At 39.5% G+C, this 24,357-nt stretch overlaps 3 protein-coding genes across 3 annotated transcripts; all 3 read left to right on the top strand.

Annotated features, from left to right (window-relative positions):
• Positions 1 to 3,066: 3,066 nt before the first annotated feature.
• LOC114761633 (probable serine/threonine-protein kinase At1g01540) lies at positions 3,067 to 11,420 on the top strand. Its single transcript, XM_028951049.1, has 13 exons — positions 3,067 to 3,615; positions 3,984 to 4,076; positions 4,159 to 4,224; positions 4,316 to 4,381; positions 5,083 to 5,373; positions 5,471 to 5,547; positions 8,654 to 9,463; positions 9,632 to 9,736; positions 9,869 to 9,991; positions 10,119 to 10,289; positions 10,392 to 10,521; positions 10,638 to 10,847; positions 11,103 to 11,420. The coding sequence occupies exons 1-13, from the start codon at positions 3,196 to 3,198 to the stop codon at positions 11,226 to 11,228; spliced, it is 2,688 nt and encodes an 895-aa protein (XP_028806882.1). The 5' UTR covers positions 3,067 to 3,195; the 3' UTR covers positions 11,229 to 11,420.
• Positions 11,421 to 16,669: 5,249 nt separating this feature from the next.
• On the top strand, positions 16,670 to 19,008 carry LOC114761641 (subtilisin-like protease SBT1.9). Its single transcript, XM_028951055.1, has one exon. The coding sequence runs from the start codon at positions 16,670 to 16,672 to the stop codon at positions 18,968 to 18,970; it is 2,301 nt and encodes a 766-aa protein (XP_028806888.1). The 3' UTR covers positions 18,971 to 19,008.
• Positions 19,009 to 22,484: 3,476 nt separating this feature from the next.
• Positions 22,485 to 24,133, top strand: LOC114761632 (uncharacterized). Its single transcript, XM_028951048.1, has 3 exons — positions 22,485 to 23,066; positions 23,158 to 23,343; positions 23,475 to 24,133. The coding sequence occupies exons 1-3, from the start codon at positions 22,593 to 22,595 to the stop codon at positions 23,757 to 23,759; spliced, it is 945 nt and encodes a 314-aa protein (XP_028806881.1). The 5' UTR covers positions 22,485 to 22,592; the 3' UTR covers positions 23,760 to 24,133.
• Positions 24,134 to 24,357: the final 224 nt, after the last annotated feature.

The following is a 24,357-nucleotide window of genomic DNA, read 5'->3' as shown; positions in this document are numbered from 1 at the left end:
TACTGTCTTTGTCAAAAGCATTTTTACGTTGCCGATGACGTGCAAAATCATTGTTTTGGTTCGATTCATTATGGCTGACGGATCGCTATGCCAAATATACTTGAAGAGCGTCTGATTCAGGCTGAAAAGCTGTGGTTTGCTTGTGGTTTGGGTGAGAAGCATGTGTGTGGCTTTGGTGCTTCTCTATTATCATCATTCGATTCACGCGTAATTCTTGTGAATGACGCTTTTGTCTGTGGTTTCCCCCAAAAAAAAAGAAAAGATTTTACTGTTTGATGTAAGTTTAGGTTCATGCGGTTGGTTGCTGGTGATTCTTACTTTCCAAGTATTGATGATGATGACATCATCTTATATTTTAGTCTTTTTTATGTATTTAATATTTGTGATGATCCTTCGATAATGTAATTTGATTTTTATCCTTTAATGTTATTTGTTTTTAGCTCGGCAGTGCCTATAGTTTGACAAGGCTTCGGTAACTTGACCCTAGTTTGTATAATACTTATTATTCAGTTTTTAATGTAATAGCTGTTTAACCAATCTGACTATGTGAAAAGGGACGTAATTAGTTGTAAAATAAGGAATCGGATGTTGCTAAAATATTTCTGGGTAACAAATGTCTTTGTAACTGTTTGAATTTGATTGCTACAATTGGTGAGGAAGCATGGATATAGATAGTTTGAGGGCAAAAAAAATAAATATAAGAAATGAAGTGAACTGAGATTTCATGTTTAGGATGAAAAAAAGGACTCTGTTAGTAACTTTTATATTTGGGATTAAAAAGAGAATTTTGAGTGTATTTGGGCCATAGGAGAACAGTTCCCTTCAGCCTGATTAGAGCAACAGTTAGAAGCCTTAATAAGATTGAGGGCGCCCGTCGTCCGTGGTTGAGCAATAAGAACAGTATCCTCTCACTACCAAGAGACGAGTTCGATTCCTCGTCACAACCCTTAGAGGCATCCCATATCTAAGGAGCGTCTGGATAAATGTTTGAGAATCTGGTGTGGGTTTGCCTTACCCAACATATGATTATCTAAGAAAGGAGCTAGATTGAGCACCACGCCCTTGATTTGAGTTAAGCCCGAGCCTTGCCTGATATTTGTATAAGGAAAATGTATGCAGTTTGAGGGGGTAGGCTTCTAGAGAGGGGATAAGAGAGAGGGCTGTGGGGGAAGGGCAGAACAAGAGCGTTGGAGGAAGGTGGAGTGCAATCAAAGGCTGCCTCGGGAATTGCACTGCCCTGGGTTCCCTATCTTCAAATGCAACAATCAATGAATAAATATATGGCATTTGCTGATGCTGTCCGTTTGGTTGGTTGGGTTATGACGTCTTTGACTTTGCTTTTGCCCTTTTCCTCCTCTGTTCTCTCTTTCCTTCCTATATTCTCTTATTTATTTTGCTTCGCTCAGTCATATCCCTTCTTTCTTCTCATTCACATCTGCCCCTCCATCCCTCCGATTCAATGTTCCAAGTCAAACTAGTGCATCCATTCATTTACAGTAACAAATCACATTTTTTTCACAAATTAAAATGATAACTGAATCGTTAAATATTTTTTAAATTGATGAAAATTATATGTTTTACTTTTGTTAAAGAATATCATAGGAAAATTCTCTCCATTTTTTCCAGCGTTTAAAACTCTCCTTCCTTCTCATAACAACAGGTAAAAATAAAAAATTGTTATTAGTTATTACATCAGCCTGTTAAATTTTGCTTCAAGATTTCTTTTGAAAAGATTTCTTATGTTATTGATCACAGCGAGTAAATTCATATGGTTATAAATATACAAATAAATATATATAGTCAATTAATGGGAGGTCATATTGTTCATGAGTTCGCAATATTAATAATCTCTCTCGCATATCCTGCATTCTTTCTGTGATTTTAATTCTCCTCCACGTGAATTTAATATGTTTTCATTTTTAATGTTTTATATTTTCAATTTTTTCCTCATAAGATTCATATGTTATAAACATGAGCAGATTTTTTAAATGAAAAAAACTTACAAGATAAGGACACCCACCGACCGTTGCATGAACAAATTTTGGGGCAAAAACAATGACATTAATTCCCTCTGCAATTTTCAATTATCTAGTGTTCAGTGTGATTTTTTAAAATCAGAATCAATTTTCGAATGCTATATTTTGTTTTATAAAGGACGAGACTTTTGCACAATATGGTTCTGTAATTTTACTGTTCACCATGAGAGCAATATTATATATAATACTTTAATTTAATATCTTCTATAAAATTAGTCATACGTTTTTTTTTTTTTCAAAGAAAAGAACATACCCTGTGAAAAGTTAATTTTATTAACAGGAAATAAATTGACACATAATAAAAAAAATTAGAATAAAAAGTGGCGTTAGTAGAGAGAGAATCTTTAAAAAATTGTATTATGACTGATAATGGTTTTGAATTCGAATTAATACCCCATCTTTAGGCAAAAAAAAAAAAGAGAAGAAGAAGAGGTACTCCACCAGCACCGTAGTCCATGAGGATAAAGTTCTAGAAAAAGAGTTGTGACATCAAGTTTAAAAATCATACTATTTCCCTTTTCTTATAAATAAATCAATGGCTAAATATGAATTAACATGGATATTTTTAGCTGGGGAAAAAAGAATGGATATTTTTATATTTACAATATCAAGATTATATGTATAGATTCCAAACGAAATAAGTAGCAAAAAATTTATAGTCATTCAATAATTATTTGTTATAAATATTTTTAATGGGAGAACATTAATTTCTAAATATAAAATTCGATCACTTTATTAAAAAAAACAGAAAAAAAGGAAAGATCAAGTGGAAAAAGTATTTGGGAAAAAAGTTAGTTGGCAAAAAAGAACACGCAATGCAAATATGCAGAGGGGCAGGAAAGTGAGGGAGGCGGGAGAGTAATCAAATTGCATGAACTGTTTGCACAAAACGGCATCGTTTCAGGCGGTTTGAAGGCACGCTCAAACGTTTTTTTTTTTGATCTGAAGGCACGCTCAAACGTTAAACCCACTGCTAAGTGCTAAATGCAAAGCTTAACCAAAAATGGCCGAGACACTTGCACCCAACTGCCCAAGCGAGAACCCAACAAAAGTACAAAAGATGAACGCAGGCGTCTTTGCGCAATTTGGACATGAATCCAAATCCTTCCTAACCTCCTGAACATTCTCTCTTCTTTCGCATCTATCTATCTATCTATCTATGGCTGATATGTACGGTACTCCTCCTTCTCTGCTCACCGCCTCCGCCACGCCTTCTGATTCCGACGATTTCTCCACCTTCTTCACCCACCTTCTCCATAACTCGCCCTCCCCTTCCATACTTTCCAAACCTAAAACCTCAGCGCCGCCGTGGCTCCCTCCGCCTGTGGGGACCGCTGGGTTTGGCCAATCCGGGTCGGACTCCCCTCACAAAAATGGCAAGTCTGTTGGGTCTTCCGGTGTAGTGTCTGATTCTTTTGACTTTTCTGATCCCTATGCGTACGTTCCGGCTCATGTGATAGAGGCTACTGGAAATGAGTTCTTTCCGACTCGTATCGACGATTCTGATGAAAATACTTGCTTCAAAGAACACAGGATTTCGCCGGAGATTGATCCCGGCGATTTCATTTGTGCCGTCGAGGTAGCGCTGCCCGTATTTGACGAAATTCGTTTTGGCTGCCAGATTTACTCCAGTTATTTACCTTTTTTGTTGTTGGTGATCAAAATGAAGATATGTAATGAATTTGACCCTTTTAACTTTTGAAATGATCTTTTCACATCATTGCTTTTTGGGAATCCCCTTCCACCCAGTACAAAACAAACAAAATGTTGAAAATGAGGTGGACGTGTTACAATACTTGTTGAATATTAAAGTTGCATTTTGCCTTAACTTTGAAATTTTCTCTTTTTTCTTTATTTATTTTATCTCAAGAAATCACAGTAGCCAAACCGAGATTCGGTTTTTATTAATGAGTTACTCTGTTCTGGGTGGATTCCTTTTGGGTCTAGAAGAATGGTGAGGCGTCGCAGACACAGCGAGTCCCAGCACGTACTTCCTCAAAGAGGAGCAGAGCTGCAGAGGTTCATAATATGTCTGAAAAGGTTAGCTTCTTAACTGCTCGCGGTTCTTACATATTGTACCAATTTCGGACTTCATGTTGACAAGTCTTAATCGACGAGGCAGAGAAGGAGGAGTAGGATTAACGAGAAAATGAAGGCCTTACAGAACTTAATTCCAAATTCTAACAAGGTATTCTATTAAACCTTTGTCCTGGGTTTGATCCTGCAAAAATATTTCATTTCTTTTCTTTCCGATGATTGAGTTTCTTTGTTTCCAATAGACGGATAAAGCTTCAATGCTGGACGAGGCGATTGAATATTTGAAGCAGCTTCAGTTTCAAGTGCAAGTGAGTTTTTCTGTCAGCCTGCGTCTGTGGTATTACATGATTATATTTATGATTTCATTTGTTGCTGTTCTATAAGTTCCATGTTTATTTTTTCTGGGTTCTTTCATTGATTCATATCGAATGATAATCTGAAAACATGTATAACCCAGCAAACACCATATAAAATTTGTTCACTATTCTATTGGCCTTCAATTTATGCTCCGAGTTTCATTTTTCCTGCTAGAGGATATTATTGTTTACCATGGACGGTTCAATATCAAACGAACGAATTTGCATGCCACCAATACTTGGACTCGAGGTAAAAAGAAATTTCTTTTTAAATCTGTTTGGATCGGTGCAATATATCACTTCTAGGCCATGTATTCAGGACTAATAACAAGTTGTGCGAGTTTGTTAACGTGAGACTTCTAAAACTGTGAAGTGATTGCTGAGCTTGAATTAATAGAAAAGAAAAGAATTATTGTAGGAGTTGTGTGTTTGCGTTCTCAAGAATGATTTGCGATGGAGAATTGTTTCAGTTACACTGTATGGATAAACTTGTTTGACACAAAAATCGTCTGAAGCATTCGTTAATTTATTCATCGCCGGCCGTTAATTGGGACAAAAAGTCCTTCCGTTAGGATTGCCACATCAACGGGCATGCGTAGTCTGTTATTCCTTCAAAGACACTGTTAATTGAACACTCGTGCTTGGCTGTGCAGATGTTAATGATGAGAAATGGTTTGAGCTTGCATCCAATGTGTTTACCAGGAGGAGTGCAATCCATGACACTGCCTCAGACAGGGTTGAATTTTGACGAGTCCAATGGATATCAGACTTCTTCTCGCGGAATTGCCTCGTCCGGGAATGCTGAATGCTTGGTGCACCCAGACTTCAGTCTTCCAAAGCATTGCAGCATCTCAGATCAACCCGTGATCAAGATGGCCAACCCAGATAATTCATCTGGCTTCAGATTTCACGTTGCACAATTCGACCCTTCTACGTCATGCAAGGTTAGACAATTATAGCTTGTAAGTAGTGCAAGTTGTTAAAATTTCTATGTTATGCATTAAAAATACATAGATAACCATTCTTGTGTGTAACGTGAAGGATGCGCTCTCTGATGGCGCGCCACAGCTCCATTTGGATGCCACGAAGATTGAAAAGAGTGCGTCTTCTGATGTCTCCTAAATTATGCCCTGATGTATTGGGGAGATAGAAGGGACTTGGTAATTAAATTGGAGGCCACCTTATTGATCCCTAGTTTTTTTCGTTCAAAGAGGGACAGTATAATCTACAGAGGAACCTTGAAATTGCTGATCGTGACACGCCATGTCAGGATGTTCTTTATGCGAGTGAAGACAGTTTGACCCAACTGTGGGCTCTCCCAGCTTATTGAAATGTACAAACTTCCTGTTTATCGGTCGCATGGCCATTAGACCTTGCGGGCATTCTGCTTCTGTAGGATTTTTAAAAAAAAAAAAAAAATTAAAGATGTATTTAAAAAAAAAAAGGCAGGTAAAGGAAGTTACTAATGAAAACTTCAAAATATCACTTTGATGTACAAGTCCCATGCATTTGTTTCCCATAATTTTTATGCGTTTTCCGCTACGTTATCTTGGGTGATGACAAAATTTTAGATTAGGGATATGCTGCGAATTAACCGCCATTTTGAGTGAACACGGTTATATAATCCATACAAAATTTGGCAGAGCGTGCCACTAATGGTTTTCAAGTTGTTATGGGTCTAATTTGGTTTGTTGGAATGGTCATGCGTGAATATTAGGGTGTAATATTTTGCTATAAAATATAAAATAATACTCGTATGTAAGAAGTCTTGCATTTCAATTTTCAATTTCTACTATACGGGACTAGGTTTTATAAAGGAGTTAGGTACTGACAAATAATTAAAAGGTCAATGAAAAACGAAAAGTTTATTGACTTGTTGCGGACCGAGGAGAAATTTCACCTACTGCCTGTCGTGAGGCCAAAACAGACGATCTAAGAATCTCCATTATTATTCTCTATACTTTCGTGCGGCCTGATGAAACGTTACTGAGAAGCTAGCTGTAGAAGTAGAAGGAGGCTAGGAATTTAATTGAGAAGAGGAAATTAAATAATGCATGCGCAGGGAAGGGTCGGGGGTTAGGAATATAATGAAGATAAAGCCACCTGTGTCGAGACTGTAGTGTGTCAGAAATGAAGGCGACAGACATGGTGGGGCTACTTCACAAATAGTGGAAAGGGCGGTGGTCACACTACTCGGCAACATATTATTATATACAATTCCTTTTCATTTGTCCGTTTTAAAAGATCCAGCGCAAATCATTACTTTTTTACGGTGCACGCTGGTGAGAAACGTTCGTTGTAGAATTCTACTACAAACCCCACATATGAAAGTGGATTAATGGAAAAAGACGAAGGATATAAATTAGAGTAATTTGAGTTTTTGGTAAGAAGATGACTCCAAATGAGCAGCAGGGTATCAGGTTGGCGCCATTGTCAGGATGCGCAATGGTGTTTTTCCTTTCACAATGGGAACTGAGCTTAACTATATTGTAGCTCATTAGCAGTAGCAGACGCATTTTGTGCAGAGCTGTCGGTGGAAGTGAGAACTTGAGGTTTGTTATGCTGCTCAATGATCTTATCAAATAAATAAAATGATTAATAACCTGATGGAAGAAGTGCACTTGATTGAGCTTCGTGAAGTGGATAAGAGGCGGATGGCCTTGTGGATTCTTCTTCCTCAGTAAGACAGATAGAGATTGTGATATAACAGCTAGTTCGTAGTGTAAATAAGTTTGTAATGTAATTTACAAACTAGTTTTTATATCTAGGAGTGGAGGTAGCGTGGTATTTACTTGGGATTTTCACTGGTCACTATATGTCACTCGAGCTCTGCTCACCGTAGAAGCATTATTCATATGGGAAAGCAGATAGTGAATAGTTTATTTGAGGGAAGGAAGAAGAAAATTATGAAATAGGAGCGATAATTATGAGAATGAGAGGGTGGTCATGATTTATCTTGTTAGCGTCTCTGCGTTGCAGAATGACAAGGAGGAAGAAGATTGACAAGTTGTCTTGAAAGAAATCTACAATACATGACATGCACACACATTTATGCACCCAAAGCTTCAGTGCGTCCCCATTATTGTCATGTAATCAAATCTGAGAACGGCACCATCCAGCGAGAGAGAAAAGGCACAAGTATCTTTTATGGGAGACAATTATATTTTAGATATTATGAGCACCGAATGTTGGCACATTTTTTAGCCCACTATGTTGCGAGAGATTAACTCCTTCTATTAGACCCACTCCTGCTAAACTATCGTCCTCTGATTTTTTTTTTTTTAACTAAAGTAAAAGTATCTTTTATTAGAAGCAATCCTATTCGAGGTATTGTCGAGTATTAAATGTGAATACTTCTCTTAGTAGAAATTTGAATCTTGATTTATCACGTTGTGAAAGACTAATCTCTTCTATTATATCCCAGCTCTGTTGTTTCCCTTCCTCTGAATTTATTTCTACATGTGGGAGCTATGGGCCAGGAGTCATCCGCCATGCGGTATAGATCTTTATTTGGTGGAGGTATTTTTAGGATGGATTGAGTCCATGACGTGAAGGTGATCGTGGGCTCACTGGGTTATTTGCAGTAAGTAGGTCCGCCTTCGTACTTAAGATGCGACCATGTTAAAGTTTATTCATTATTCATTATGTCGGCCCAGCTCCCCGGGCCACAACCCCATGCATTAAATTAAAGTCAGCTCAATCTTACTGCTGACTTTGGTTCGTATGTTTAAAGGGGATGAACATAATTTTCGGGCAAGTTGGGGAAATTTCCAATAAAATAAGAAATTAATTATTGGAGTCGATTAATGAAGGCATCTCTCAGTCAGAAAAAGCAAGGCTTACATAAATAAAGGAACAAGCACCCGGAGGCAGGAAGTCTCCGAGTAGGGCCGAGGAAAGCAGATGGTTAATGGGTTCTAATATTTATTTAATATTATTAATAATCTCCAGAATCCAAACGAAGATGCTGCCGTATCCAGGATTTTGACCTTTCTCTCCGTCCTAATCTCTGCACTTGGATTACTAACTGACTACGAAGACCGCACAACACATTTAAAACAAAACTTTGATATCACAGAAAACATCACTTGCAGAATTATTAGACATTGAACCACGTTTGTTCTTTTTCTTTTTTTCGCCAGTGAACTACCTTTGTTCAAAGCTTTCATAATGCAGATGACATCGGAATCAAATTCAACCTGCTACAAAGTTTTGAGATAAAAGGCACAGTCTCCAAGGTCTTGGCTTCACTGTCACTGTGCTGTTTCGCCTTATTCATCGCTGCACAGATACAGACTGCGTTCCACTTGCTGGTGGTTACTCTTCTCATCCTCCTCCTCCTTCTTTCATAACTTGGGGAGGGGAGAAGAAGAGAACAATGACGAGCTACGCGTTTCTGAACGATCAGCTCTCAAAGCACACTTCAATTTTTGGGTTACGGCTCTGGGTGGTGCTCGGTATATGCGTCGGAGCAGCCATTGTCATTTTACTGTTTATCATATCACTCTGGTTCGCTGCAAAACGCAATAATGCTTCCAAGCTCAAGTCTTGTCAGAAACCCAACATCAACATACCAAGTGTGTCCAAGGAGATTCAAGAAATCCGGATTGACCATTCTCGTGAACCAACCAAGCCAAACCTCGTGCCTAACCCCGACCCACTGCCGGAATCACAGTCCGAGGCTCTAGAAAGAGCACAAGCCATTCTTCTTCAGCAGGAGGACGAAAGCCCAGGAACAGGCCCCCACAAAATTCACATCGAAATTGGAAAAGGCCACCGGATTTCGTTCCCTGAGCGGGGTGGAGGTTCATCTCATGGCAGCGGGGAGGTTCGGTCCGGTGAGCAACCCTCCATTGCTGTGCCGGAGGTTTCTCATTTGGGTTGGGGGCACTGGTACACTCTTCGAGAGCTTGAGGTCTCCACCAATTTTTTCGCCGATGAGAACGTCATAGGCGAAGGTGGCTACGGAATTGTTTACCGAGGGGTGCTGCAAGATAATACCAATGTTGCTGTTAAAAATTTGCTCAACAATAAGTAGGGGTTGCGCAATTTTAACTTTCTCTTCGAATCTTACATTCGGGAATTTTTCTGAGCTCCTAAAGAAGTTTTAACTGTTACGTATGGAAGCATGAGCTCAACAATAATGAATTGTAGTCAGTATCGCCTTGAAGAAAGTTAAGACAGTCGATTCTCTGCCTGCAGGGGTCAAGCCGAGAGAGAATTCAAGGTGGAAGTTCAAGCAATTGGACGCGTTCGGCATAAAAATTTGGTGAGGTTGCTTGGATACTGTGTTGAAGGAGCTCATAGGTATTTCGATATTCATGATGAAATATTCAATGCTTTTATTCTTCATCTGCTGATACGCTGTGGCCGTCTGAACTTCTTGAACCGTTTTAATATGAGTGTTATGCATTTTGGTACAAATTCATGTGATTGCAGGATGCTTGTTTATGAGTATGTGGACAATGGAAATCTGGAACAGTGGCTACACGGAGATACCGGCCCTTCTAGCCCTCTGACGTGGGATATTCGAATGAATATAATCCTTGGAACTGCAAAAGGGTAAATGCTCATATTTATATAGTAGTGAATGCGGTATCCACTTATTTTCTGTGAGTTCCTTCCCCGCCCCCCCGCCCCCGGGGCATTGCTCTTTTCATTGTTAAAGCCTAAAACTGATTCATTGCAGGTTAACATACCTTCACGAGGGGCTTGAGCCGAAGGTTGTTCATCGTGATATCAAGTCGAGCAATATATTGCTTGATAAGCGATGGAATCCGAAAGTTTCTGATTTTGGGCTTGCAAAACTCTTGGGATCCGAAAGGAGTTATGTGACGACTCGCGTGATGGGAACATTTGGGTTGGTTGAACTTTTCTTTGAAACGATGTGGCCACTTTCTAACTTGATAAAGTGATCCGGGCCTAACAGGACAGATGACTGATGACCTGTTATGTTTCGCAGATATGTGGCGCCAGAATATGCAAGCACTGGCATGTTAAACGAAAGAAGCGATGTGTATAGCTTTGGGGTTCTTCTTATGGAGATAATTTCTGGTAGAAACCCAGTTGACTATAGCCGTCCTCCAGGAGAGGTAGCAACCCATACTATTTAGTGACTCTGTTTTTGGGTCACTTTAATGCATCTTTTCAATGTTCTTCCTCCACCGAACGTGCTTTTCTGATCATAATTGGCATGTCAACTTTGCAGGTGAACCTGGTTGAGTGGCTGAAGACAATGGTCACAAACCGAAATGCGGAAGGTGTGCTGGATCCTAGGCTGCCTGAGAAACCTCCTTCTAGAGCACTGAAGCGTGCCTTGTTAGTAGCTTTACGGTGTGTAGATCCAAATGTCCAGAAAAGGCCGAAGATGGGACATGTTATCCATATGCTCGAGGCTGATGAGTTCCCATTTCGAGATGTGAGTTTGCCTAGAAATTTTGGAATATCGCAAAACCTTTTTGGTACTATCATCCCTAATTTATAATGTTGCCACTTTATAAATGATGTCTGCAAACTGTTCGAGCCGGATCAGTTTTGTGCACTGTCATTTAGTTGCTGCTTTGATGTTTACTTGCTGGAATTACATTAGACACCCAACTATCTTTCTTGAAGCCATACTTTGTGCGATATTCGGAGCCCATAGTAATAATTTTGATTTTGGAATCTTTTACAGGACCGTAGAGTTGGAAGGGAATATGGAAGGTCCCATCAGGATAACACAAGAGATAGGTTGATGGAAAAGCGAGTGAGCGAATCCGGTGACAATGGTGTGTATGAAAGTAGTTCCCACAATAAATAGGTATTTAGTGAATAAAGCAAGAACTTGAAGGACAGTAGCGTTGCTAGGGACGCTTTAAACACTGTCTTCTCTAACTGTACATGTAAAGTGTTTGTTAGTCAATATGGTACTACAAGCTACTGTATGCCATTTAGTTGAAAGCACAAGCTGAACGTCTTATCAGCCTAAATTGTGTTCGCTCTGGTTCTTGTTCTTTTTGGCCCCTCTTACTAAATTAAGTTCAGAACTGCCTGCCTCTTTAATGTTGCTTACCTATCTCACTTGTCACCATCTGTTACTTTCATCAACACATTTAATGATCCATTTCAAATCTTAGAAATTTCTTTCTTCCCTTGCCTAAACTTCGCACGACTTCGGCTCTTCCTTCTCCACCGTCCCAAAGCTTATTATATGTTGAATTTCGATTTGTTTCATTGTGTGCGCGTGGGATGACTGCCTGGGGGAAATTCTCTCTTGGTGGCAATTCTTTGTGGAGTGTTGGAAGGTGCAAGCAAGGCCTGGGCAGATTTGTTTTGTCAATGTTTGCAGGTTTTGTAATTTTGTGTTTCAGAAGCTGATGCTTTCTATTCCCGGCTCATCATTCTCTAGACCTTTACTAGCATTACAAAACTTCTTTCGAGGTTTTTCTGAAGGTGAAGGGACCTCAGACTCTTTTAAATTATGCTTATGTTTTGTCTTATTCTTGCGGGCTTTTTTTTTTGGGGGGGGGGGGTTGCATCACTTAAAAGGTGTTACTTCTTAACTAAAAGAATAATTAAACATGTATTATTTCATAAACTTTCTTGGAATTCCGTGTTACCAGTATTAAATTCTTCTCCTTGCTTAACCTGTCATTAATAGAATTTCCCGCTAAGATGTCCAGAAAACTCCTTTTGGAGGGGCTGGAGTTGAGTCCAGTTGCCCAAAATTATGAATCAGAGGAAGTATCTTTGAACCTGCTTGAATTCCTTTGAAATTTGTATTGCTGATATAAACAGTCAGGTAACGTGAGGACAAAGCCCAAGTGCACGTGTATTAGAAATGTGAGCCATTTTAATTACAGAGCCTCCTTCTTCCCATGGTCCAACAAGGGTGAATTTCTTAATATTTACAATGCGACAAAATTTTATGTGCGCCAAAATTGCTGAGCTTATGGATTCAAAGCACGCCGGGGCGTGTATTGTTTGTTTTCTTGCATGCGTTTACTTGGCATTTCTCATGAGCATTGCCTGTTTATGTTTAAGGAGAAGGTTAGGACCATGCTTATTATCTTCTTTTTTTTTTTTTAATTACAAAGGCAAGCTGAAGCTTGTAGAATAAAAACTAGGAACAAGCGGTCCTAGTCAACAAAATCAAAAGGAATAACAACTAAGAGGTAAGAATCAGTAATTTTGTCTGTCCTCTGAAATTATCTGCCTGCAGATAAGAGGGGTTGACGGCACCAAAGACGTTTGGTAGGTACTTTGATACCCCATCTTTGCCATATAATCTGCGCATCTAATTAATTCCCTGCTAGTATGGAAGATTTTCACATCCCAGTTTGCATATAATAGTTCCCTTACCTCCCTCACCAAGCCCTGTAATGGGTGGCCATTCATGCAATCTATCATCAGGATATTAAGGGCATCAACAGAGTGTCTATTTGGATTAGCGATTGGAAAAGTAACTTATAGAAAAGTGAATTTGGTAAAAGTTAAATTGATAAGTTGAATTGTGTTTAGATTGAAGTTCAGAAAAATTAGTTTGTAAAAGTGAGATTGGTAAAAGGTTATTTGAATTATAGTTGAGTAAAAATAAGTTTGGTTGAAAAATTATCAAAATATATATATCAGTTCTGTTTTTTTTAATCAAAAATCTTTTTCTCCTCATGGATTATGGCCGAAATAGGTGATGGAACAAAAAAGAAACGAGGAGAACACACTCTTTCTATCTTTGGCTTCCTCACTCTAATAGTTCAATATTCTTCTTTACTAGCTTCAGTTTGCACTTCTCACAGATGATTCCAATTTTTTAATGATCAACATTGCTCATAGTACTATTATTCTTCTTTGATTTTTTCCTGTCAGATGCTCATACAATGGGGAAAAAAAAAACATGTTCAACCCGACTCTAGCCTCTATGTTTTTTTTTTTTAAAAAAAAAAACCTCCTCTCTTCATCGATTATGGCCGAAATAGGTGATGGAAGAGAAAAAAACAGGGGACACACAGCTATTTACAGACCATTGTTAACATAAGAGCAGAAATCCCAACAAGTTCAGTTTCTAAGAGCAAAATCTATACTTAAATAGATTACATGCAATCCATCACGTTTAACTCTACAGAGAAGGAACTAAAAACGGAGACTTTGCAGTACCAGATAGATTAACTAGACAAAACCAAGCTCAGATTAATTTGCACATTAGCTCAACTCCACTATAAATCTACAGGTCGATCGTTACATGCAACCAAAGCAAGTTAGATGAAAAGAGAAAGATGAGAACAGAGAATCTGTATGGCATGTATCGAATCCGCAATAATAGAGCCTAAGAAAGGTAGATCGGACTATGTTTTGCACTCTTCAGCCAAGATATATACTGGGAACTCACCCCCAGTGCTCAGACGCCGACCACCACAGCTTTCGAGGAGGTCTTCAGATCTGACGTGCTTTGGATGACCGATGAAGCACGCAGAGATGCTTCCCCATCAGACCCAACACAACGCTCACCTCACGCCAGCCAACGGATGGAAAATGGCAGAGTGGTGATGGAGTTACAGCAACGGACTCGATGACGCAGCTCTTCTCTCTAGTAGTGAAGCTCTCAGTTTTTTGAGTGGAGGACACACAAATAAAGGCAGACGAAGAAAGAGACGAATGAAAATGAGGAGAGGCAGAGGAAAGAAAGGAATAAAAATGGGGAGAGAAAATAATTTGATGGGAAATGAGTATCTGACAAAAAAATAACGGTCCAATAAGCACGATTTCAATTTCAAAAAGCTCCTCCAACTAGCTTATACATATCAGGTGTTCCAATCTGACTTTTAGTGGATGAGTGGGATGGCCCAAACGCTGATCCAAACACCCATCCAAAGATAATCAGGCTTATTTTCATTTTAAACCTACTTTTGGCCCACCAAACGCCCTTCCAAACAGAGCCTGAGTCTATGTAAAGTTGTATCTTCCAACTTCCAAGCCCGTTTTAATTGCTACTAATTCTGCCTCGATCACTAAGCCCACTCCAATGGAGCGTGTGAAGCCCATTACCCATTCTCTTACATTGTTCCTAACAGTACCTCCACAAGCCGCCTGAGCATTTGTCCATACTGAGCCATCAACGTCTACTCGCATCACATTTGGTGGTGGTAGTGTCCAGTATTCTTCCTCTGCCTGTTCAAGATGAAAGATTCTATGCTTCATCTTCTGGTTTGAGGTGAACTCCATCAAGTGGTGTAGGCACCTCTGTGTGCTTATTATCTAACATGGAAGTTTATTACTCGGCAATTTAACGAGCGTGCATAGTGGCATGGTTTTCGCTGAAGATGCTTACTTTTCATCCGGTGCTTGTCTGCATCTGAAATTTGGACCAGTTATCTTAAACACGCAAAATATAATCACAAAGAAATGGGGGAATATGTTTGAAGAAATGGGTGCTTCTGGAACAAAGCAATGCGCTGATTCCCATTACAGGTGCCTTATATTAACAGTAAATAATAGGGAGAATTAAATCATTGTTTGTGGGGAGGAGGGAGCACGATGTCCTGTTTGAGACATCGCCATGTTTTGTTGTATGAGCAGTGAGGCCTTGGAACGGGGAGGGAGGAAAACAGAACCTCGTGAAAATATTACTGTAAATCACTTTGTATCATGATGATCGGAACTGAGCCCCACCTGCTTGGTTCAAACGTTATCAGATTGATTATAATATAATTATCATGGCTTTTTATCTCCTCACGGGCGGAAAATAAATCCTGATATAGAGGCCCACATACGCTGCGATAGGAACTGTGCAGAAATTATATGAGGTCTCAATAACAAGGAAATAAACATGTTATTTCGATCCTTAATATAAGAGTTAATTTGATTTTCAATTTAGTTCTCAATATAAGACTCAAATTTATTTTGTCTTTAATATTTATTCATTTTATCCTTAAGTAATCTCTATAATAGTTGCATATGTTAAAAAGTTATTATCAATTTGTAATTTAAAATAAAGGCATTTTAAGAAAGACAATATCTATTTATTATAAATAACTAAATATAATCAACTTTCTTAATATCTTTAAATTAGTTAATCAGGTAGTCTTATATTAAGAAGCCGGTGTTATATATATTACAAGTCCAAAATTACGAAAGACCTTCACGCCAATTGCCGAGGCAAAGGGTAACAAGTCGTAATTCGTAGCTTGTTGCTGCAGTGTGTTGCCAAAAATAAAGTTTGTCTCAGTGCGTAGGAAGTCTACACATGTGAATAGACTTGTACAATACGACTGATAGTTGCAAAAGTGGGTGAGAAGTCTGAATCCGCTGGCTATGTAATTTGGCCACTTTTGTATGTGAGAGTGGGAAGGAAGAGCATGGCAAGTTCAATCCCGAAGCATGCGTGGAACCACAATGACATGATAGCCCAGTACGCCGCGTGTGGCCTGGCCACCAAGGGCGGTGCCCACCCCCTCCCCCCCAACCCTCATTGTCAACGAATCAACATCGACGCAGGTCACTGATTTCTAATCGCTTCTCGCCTTTTACCTCCACGTATTCACCGACATGTATTATCATATATTCATATTATATCTAATTAGCCCCTTATTTACGCCACACACATACACAGTCGGACTTACCTTTCATCAGGACCCTTGTGTATATGCGATTGTGGGCGCACGGGATGATTCCTCGTGCCACCATTATTCAGTCTTTCTTGTTTCTTCACATAACATGCCTAACACTTTGAGTATTATTGTTCCCCATTCACTCTTGGAGATTATACTCTGATTGTCCCTTGTCCCCGCCCTTATTGTTCTCCATGCTCCGCAGCTCTTTCCTCATCACTTTATTTCGAATAATTCAACTCCGTTTCAATGCTTGAGCACCGCTCCGGTGCACGACGTTTGACTAATAAGGCGTTTGCTGCCAGCCATGTTGCTTAATGCGCAAAATAGCACCAAACACATGAATTAATCACCCCTAATTAAAGTTAATTAAGCTCTGAATGCAAATATGTACTCACATTATCCTAAAAAGATAAAGTAAAAAGTTGACTCTTGAGAAGAAAAAGGGGAAAAAAAGGTCCACAGGACACATGGGCATGGCTTGTTGATAAGACATCCGTGGTCCGCCAGTAAGATACCATCAGCACAACTTGGAACATATGTGGTGACAAAGTGGGGAATCCCTCGGGGCTAACCATACCCCTTGCTCCTCTAAATAAGTCTCTTGAGTTAGTTTCGTGTCGTAAAACAGCCATCCGAATTCAAACTGCTATCAGCAATGACTTCTCATATTTGTGTATGGCTGTGGGTATCCTCCATTGCAATCCTGCGCCCCATCTTCACGTTGGCTGATCGGTCTGACAACTACATCATCCACATGGACGTATCAGCCATGCCTAAACCCTTCTCCACTCAACACACCTGGTACCTGTCCACCCTTGCCTCCGCACTGAACAGCCCTCAAGTTTCCACTAATTTTACCTCTTCCTCTTCGAAACTCATCTATAGCTACACCAACGTCATGAATGGTTTCAGTGCACACATAACCCATTCCGAGCTTGAAGCTCTTAAGACCTCCGCTGGCTATATTTCATCATTCCGTGATTTGCCTGTCAAACCCGACACAACCCACTCGTCCCAATTCCTTGGTCTCAATCCCAAAGTAGGAGCATGGCCGGCCTCAAACTATGGCAGGGACATAATCATTGGATTGGTTGACACTGGCATTTGGCCAGAAAGCGAAAGCTTTCGAGACCAAGGGATGTCTGAGATCCCTTCTCGATGGAAAGGACGGTGTGAAAGTGGTACCCAATTCAATTCATCACTGTGCAACAAGAAACTCATCGGAGCTCGATTCTTCAACAAAGGATTGCTGGCCGAGAACCGAAACGTCACCATAGCGGTGAATTCCACCCGTGACATGGACGGTCACGGGACACACACGTCAACCACCGCAGCAGGAAGTCATGTTGAAGGTGCATCTTACTTCGGGTACGCCTCTGGAGCAGCAATGGGCATGGCTCCAAAGGCTCATGTGGCTATGTACAAGGCTCTTTGGGAATCTGGGGCCTACGCATCTGATGTAATAGCTGCAATTGACAGTGCTATAACAGATGGTGTGGATGTTATTTCACTGTCGTTGGGGTTTGATGGGGTTGCTTTGTACGAAGACCCTATTGCTATAGCAACTTTTGCAGCCATAGAGAAAGGCATTTTTGTGTCCACGTCAGCAGGGAACCACGGGCCATCTCTTGAAACTTTGCACAACGGAACACCGTGGGCAATAACTGTAGCTGCTGGCACCTTGGATCGTGAATTTCACGGGACCCTAACACTCTGCAGTAATCATGAAGTTCAACTCCATGGCTTGTCTCTCTATCCTGGAAACTTCTCCGCAAGCCAGAACTTTCCGTTGGTCTTCATGGGCAAGTGTGACAACTTGAAGAAATTGATTCGAGTCAGGAGAAAGGTTGTGGTGTGTGAAGAGAAGAACGGAACCCTTGGTGATCAAGTGGATAACCTTGACAGAGCAAAAGTTTTGGGGGGCGTGTTCATAACAAATAGCCCTGACATCACATTTTATTTTCAGACCAAGTTCCCGTCCATCTTTATAAATCCAGAGAGAGGAGAGATGATCAAAGATTATATAATGAAGAACTCAAATCCAAGGGCAAGCATGGCTTTCAATATGACGGTCTTGGGGACCAAACCAGCCCCAACTGTGGATAGTTATAGTTCCAGAGGACCTTCACAGAGCTGCCCATTCGTGTTAAAGCCTGATGTTATGGCTCCTGGAACGTTAATCTTGGCTGCATGGCCCCAAAAAGTTCCGGCAGCAGAGTTGGAGTCCCAGAACTTATTCAGTAACTTCAATTTGCTATCTGGGACATCCATGTCTTGTCCTCACGTCGCCGGAGTAGCCGCTCTTTTAAAGGAAGCACACCCCGATTGGAGTCCCGCCGCCATTCGGTCAGCCATAATGACAACATCCGACATGCTGGACAATACCCTCGGACTCATCAAAGACATTGGCGATGATTACAGATCAGCTTCTCCTCTGGCCTTGGGAACTGGTCATATTAACCCTAATAGAGCCCTCGACCCTGGGCTTGTTTACGATGCAGGAATTGAAGACTACGTGAATCTTCTTTGTGCACTGAACTTCACCCAAAAGAACATTTCCATTATTACTAGATCCTCTTCCAACAATTGCTCCAAACCTTCCTTGGACCTTAATTATCCCTCATTCATTGCTTTCTTTGATGGTGGGGTCACATCGTCTTCTACCCGTGATGGGTCCAAAAAGGCCACAGAATTTAAGAGAACAGTGACCAATGTTGGAGAGGGGCAAACAACGTACAAGGCAAGCATTACGCCCGTGAAAGGGTTTCAGGTCTACGTCATCCCGGATAAGCTGGTGTTCAAGGAGAAGAACGAGAAGCAAAGCTACAAGTTGAGAATAGAAGGACCAGAAATGATCGACGAGGATGTATATTTTGGGCATCTTGTTTGGACGGATCTGAAACACGTGGTTCGAAGTCCGATTGTAGTGACCACACCTGTCGAAGTAGCTAGGTAGAGCTAACTAAAAATGCCCCTCTTGTTACTCAAGTCAAAATTATATGCATTCGCTTCAACATTAATGATCATTATATCGTCGATCTTATTTAGAGGACATGGTTAATTAGAATTTATATAGCATGTAGCACTGGATAGAGTTCTGCAATATTGATGTTATCAGAAGGGCATGCGTGAGTGAATTAAATAATTATTAGGCACAAAGGGACAATTGAATGATAAGAAAAGAGGCAGGAGAAGGGACCAGGAGTTGCGATAGGCTTGAACCTCATTGATCCATGTGTAGAAAGAAGGGTATCCAGTCCATGTATTTTCCGTTAAAGCATGGCCACATTGATTCATTCATTCACTTCGTATTCTGTGGGCCACATTGTTACTCTTTTTTTGGTTTTAGATGCCGTTGCCTGTTGGTCCACCCCCGCTCCTGATCGGTCCCACTATGGGACATTAATAATTTACTTTTTTCTGTCTAAATAAGTATGTATTTACTTTTTTGAATTTTACAAATGAGTTAATAAGATTTTATATTGAAAACAAAAAGAATTACGGTAAGTTGTATGCTCTATACCAACCTTAATTAGTTTGACCCCTTTCTCCACTTCTCCTTTTGTTCTCAAACAAATTAGGCCCGTTTAAAATAATTTATAAGTAGTCTTTTAATTATGATTTATGAAACACGCTTATAAGTCATTTTAAATGTAATACTACATTCAATTCTTAATAAAAGACGCAGTTGACTAATTTAGAAAGATTAAAAAAATTAGCTAAATTAGTTATTTGTAATAAATACGTGTTTTTTTTAAATATTCTTGTTAATTATGTTTATTAGCTAAAGCTATCATTTGATGGAACATTTAATACGTGCAACTACTACAATGATTATTTTGAAAAAAAATAGATGAATATAAAGATAAAATTGATTGGATCTTATATTTAAAATCAAATTAAAAGTTAAACTAATGTTTATATTAAAGACCGAGAAGTAGTAAATATGATCTTAGAAGAACAAGGCAGTTACTTTCAGATAGAAAAAAAGGAAGGGGACGTCCTTACTTATGCTGTTTCATACCGGTCCAGTTGATTAGGCATTACAGTATGAGTCAATGAGAATGAGATCGTGGTGCAGTGCGTTTATGGAGTTTTTAAGGGCGTGTTTGGATAAAAACCAAATCATGATTTTAGAAGTGTTTTGATGGTTTACAAAGTAAACATGTGGAAAAATTTATTTTATTTTGCGAAAAAATACTTTTAAAACTATAGTTTAGAAGTTGCCAAACACCTCCTTATAGAGGAATGGAAAGAAAAGAAGAGGAGAAAAGTGAAAGACAAGGTGGTTTGGTAATAAAGATGTGTTATTTTTTTAAAAATATTCCTGTTAATTATGTTTATTACCTAAAGCTATCATTTGATGGAACAATTAACACGTGCAACCACTACAATGATTACTTTGAAAAAAATAAATGAATATAAACATAAAGCTGATTGAGATTTTATATTTAAAATAAAATTAAAAGTTAAACTAGTTTTTATATTAAAAATCGATCAGTAATAAATATGATCTTAGAAAAACAAGAAACTTACTTTCAGATAGAAAAAAGAAAGAAAGAAAGGAACGTCCTTACTTGTGTTGTTTCATACTGGTCCAGTTAATTAGGCACTACTGTATGAGTTAATGAGAATGAGATCGTTGTGCAGTGCGTTTATGGAGATTTTGTTAAGAGAGGAGTGGAAAGAAAAGAAGAGGGGGGAAATGAAAGACAGGATGGTTTGGTACCGAGGAAGTCAGTTTCTTCATGATTCAAATGGAAAAAATTTGGCACGAAATGATTCCATTATGACAAGGAGGGTACAGTACTTTACTGCCTATTGCCTAGTCTGGTTGTGCTCCCTCTCTGTAAATATTTGTTTTCAATATATTTCCCCTTTAGTTAAAAAAAGCAGGGTGCAGTAGTGGAGCATGGAATCCATTTTGAAAAGCCAAACTTGCCCAGAATTATTGTTGTTATGTGCATCTGTGATCCTTTTAGCACTGTTTATTTTAATCACACCAAACACCACTCGGGAATGAGGAAACTCTTATTTTCTTTCTCTTGCGTCTTAAATATTATCTTTTTTATACTTGGTTGGATGCAGAGCTAGGAATCACCTCATTTCCTCTGTCAAGGGGAGGAAGAGCAGAAAATGATTGCCGATCCGAAACACTTGACCGGAATGCGATTGGGTCCAGCTTCACCGGATGATGAAATCCTCCGGAACACATCTCTCCGAAAAGCTGCAATTTTGGCCAAAATCACAAAAACTTAGAAACCCTCCACAACCGTCTCTGGTTATTATCATATTATTACCTCCGTTCTAATTATTAGTTTTTGTTTATAAATTATAAATAAGATTAAAATCGGAGATACTATTATATTTGCACGAGAATCCTACCCTATTTTGTTGATACGTTTATTTTAAGTCAAAATTTGTTAAATCTAAGATTTTCGCCCCTTTCCTAACGCCAATGTGGATCATAAGGCCACCGACACACTTTTTCAGTTTTTTGTGAATTAAAATCTTGTCCTTGCAACTGATGCAAGACTAGCATAGGTGGCCTTACAGTTTGTTTGCGTAGCGCTTTAATCTATGTGTTTTTTTAATATCCAAAGTGCTGAAAAATTTTGTTGATTTACTACATTCATTGTTATGCGACAACATGTTACAAATAAAAAGATCAGACTGGTAGTCTTATTTTTTATTTTTAAAGATACAAATTCAAATATTTAAAAGGCAAATAATTAACTTTTTATCATAAGAAAATGATTGTTAAATTTTAATACTAAAAATATTAACCTGAGCAAACGCGGTGTAATTTTGCTTAAAAAACATCAGCGTCATATTTCAAAACGTACAAAAACTAAATATATATTTTTTTGAAATTTTTGGATAAAGAAAGCTACAACCGACATTTTGTAATGTCAATGAGTGGGACAATATATGGCGGTTGTTGATATAGCATAATAATTGTTATTTTGGCCACAAATTTATTAGAAGATTGTATAGTTTTGCCAACCCAGCTAAAAAAAACAAAATGTCAATTTAGAAGGAATTATTATTATTATTATTTTTGGTCAAAATTTAGAAGGAATTATTTAGGTGCAGGAAAGCAGCAAGGCTGCTGGCAGGGGGGGAGAAAACAAATGGTGGTGAGCAGCAAGGCTGTGATATCATCACACAACGGGTCATCGTTGGGAGATTCGCGTTAAGTGACAACTGGAATGTGGGTGTCGGGTCAATGATTAGATTAGGGTTTTATTCATTGCACATCTGCGCTTTTGTCTTCGGCCTCAGCCCCATGTGATGTGAGTCCAAAAAAAAAAAAAAAAGCCCCATGTGATGCGGTTACTGTTCTTTTTGAGTTACTATATTAATATCTGCTGCCGGTGGTTTAGTAACGTATAAAAATGTTTTAACAATCGGATTACCCACTAATGCATTTTCTTAATTTTCCTGTCAAACCGCCCCCCTCGTAAAAGGCCAGCTCACAGTATATCAGACTCCATTATTCTACATTCTGCTAATGATCTGAAGAAGAAGCGCAATAGAGAAACTTCTTGTGAGCTGGAGTTTGGAGAGATCACAGAATGCACGCCAAGACGGATTCTGAAGTGACCAGCCTCGCCGCTTCGTCACCCACTAGGTCTCCTCGGCGGCCGGTGTACTACGTGCAGAGCCCTTCTAGGGATTCCCACGATGGAGAGAAGACGGCGACCTCGTTTCACTCCACCCCTGCGCTCAGCCCCATGGGGTCTCCCCCTCATTCCCACGCCTCACTGGGTCACCACTCTCGCGAGTCTTCCTCTAGCAGGTTCTCTGGATCTCGCAAAATATCTCCCAACGATGCTTCTCGTGCTCCCCATGGCAAGTCTCAGAAGTCATGGAAGCAACCTGATGTCATCGAGGAAGAGGGTCTTCTTCCCAATGAAGACCGCCACAAGCCTCTCCCTCGTCGCTGCTATGTCCTGGCTTTTGTTGTTGGCTTCATTCTTCTTTTCACTGTCTTCTCTCTAATTCTCTGGGGCGCCAGTAAGCCGATGAAGCCCAAAATTGCCATAAAGGTTTGCATTCCGGTCCTTAATTTTCAGAAATATCGAATAGTTGAATCAATTCCCGATTTGGTCTTGATCGATTCGCATTCCCATCTTGTAGAGCATAAAGTTTGATCATATCACGGTTCAGGCTGGTTCGGATTCCACAGGAGTGGCCACCGATATGATATCCCTGAATTCCACCGTGAAGTTCACATATCGCAACACTGGCACATTTTTTGGGGTCCATGTTTCCGCAACACCTCTGGATCTGCTCTATTCGGAAATCGTAATTGGTTCCGGAGAAGTAAGCTTCGAAACCCATCATCCTAGCTCAAAACTTATTTTTAAGTTCATACTGAAATTCATTAGCTCAAAACTTTCGAAAAAGTCTAATCTCTTTTTGAATATACATACAAATAAACTTGGGGATTACAGATGAAGAAGTTTCATCAATCAAGAAATAGTCAAAGAACAGTGAGGGTGGCAGTGATGGGTAACAAGATTGCTCTGTACGGGAGCGGCGCGGGCCTGAGTAGTTCAACCGGTGCGCCTTCAGTTCCAGTACAATTGAAGTTAAGTTTTGAGCTTCGATCCAGAGCTTACGTTCTTGGCAAGTTGGTGAAGCCGAAATTTAACAAGAGGATCGACTGTTCTATAAATCTGAATCCTAAACACATCAACGCCACGATTTCTCTGAAGAAATCGTGCACATACGATTGATCGGGAATTCCACAGCGAGAAGAAACCCAGAAGCGGGGAAAAAGAAAAAGATAAAGAAAATGTGATACGTGTATTCATTTCATTGGTTCTTTAAGATGAGGAAAGAGCGGGGGGTACAGCTGTAAAAGGCTTCTGGGCAGGACACGAAGAAATTTGAACGCGTTTCTGAGCATTTTCGCTGCCAAAGTTCTATATTGCATAGTGGAGAAGATGATAACAGGCTGTCTTGAATGGCTTGGTGTAGACATACTTGTGAGTGATCTGTTAATTATGGTTTTCCTTTATGTATGTCATTTTTTAAACCCTTTTTTGTTAATGCTTGAGCATTATTCTCCAATTTCTTACAATTATATTTAAAGGTGAAAGTCAAATAATTTACTCAATCCCAGATCCTCCTATTGGAGCACTTGCGTTTATTGATGGAGTAATTATAGGCTAATAGAATCGGATGCAGCAAGTTCAATCTCCCGGATGCCTACGCAAATGATGGCTCGAAAAACAAATGCAACCTCCCAAGTGGTGCAGATTCATAATTATGGTTTGGTTATTTCATTTGAATAAGCAACGTTGGGAGGCATTGTTCTGTCGCGATTCACCA

Source organism: Neltuma alba, unplaced genomic scaffold, assembly GCF_004799145.2.
Source record: "Neltuma alba isolate B1F8T4 unplaced genomic scaffold, ASM479914v2 tig00011128_pilon, whole genome shotgun sequence".
Taxonomy (NCBI): domain Eukaryota; kingdom Viridiplantae; phylum Streptophyta; class Magnoliopsida; order Fabales; family Fabaceae; genus Neltuma; species Neltuma alba.
The sequence above is the reverse complement of the archived record's forward strand: the minus strand, read 5'-3'. Positions and strand labels throughout refer to the sequence as shown.

Excerpts from the sequence above, each read along its gene's own strand:
- LOC114761633 (XM_028951049.1), top strand. The coding sequence starts at position 3,196 with ATGGCTGATATGTACGGTACTCCTCCTTCTCTGCTCACCGCCTCCGCC. Across the intron at positions 3,616-3,983 it reads ATTTCATTTGTGCCGTCGAG|AAGAATGGTGAGGCGTCGCA; the intron begins GTAGCGCTGCCC and ends TTTTGGGTCTAG. Across the intron at positions 4,382-5,082 it reads AGCTTCAGTTTCAAGTGCAA|ATGTTAATGATGAGAAATGG; the intron begins GTGAGTTTTTCT and ends TTGGCTGTGCAG.
- LOC114761641 (XM_028951055.1), top strand. The coding sequence starts at position 16,670 with ATGACTTCTCATATTTGTGTATGGCTGTGGGTATCCTCCATTGCAATC.
- LOC114761632 (XM_028951048.1), top strand. The coding sequence starts at position 22,593 with ATGCACGCCAAGACGGATTCTGAAGTGACCAGCCTCGCCGCTTCGTCA. Across the intron at positions 23,067-23,157 it reads AGCCCAAAATTGCCATAAAG|AGCATAAAGTTTGATCATAT; the intron begins GTTTGCATTCCG and ends CCCATCTTGTAG. Across the intron at positions 23,344-23,474 it reads TCGTAATTGGTTCCGGAGAA|ATGAAGAAGTTTCATCAATC; the intron begins GTAAGCTTCGAA and ends TGGGGATTACAG.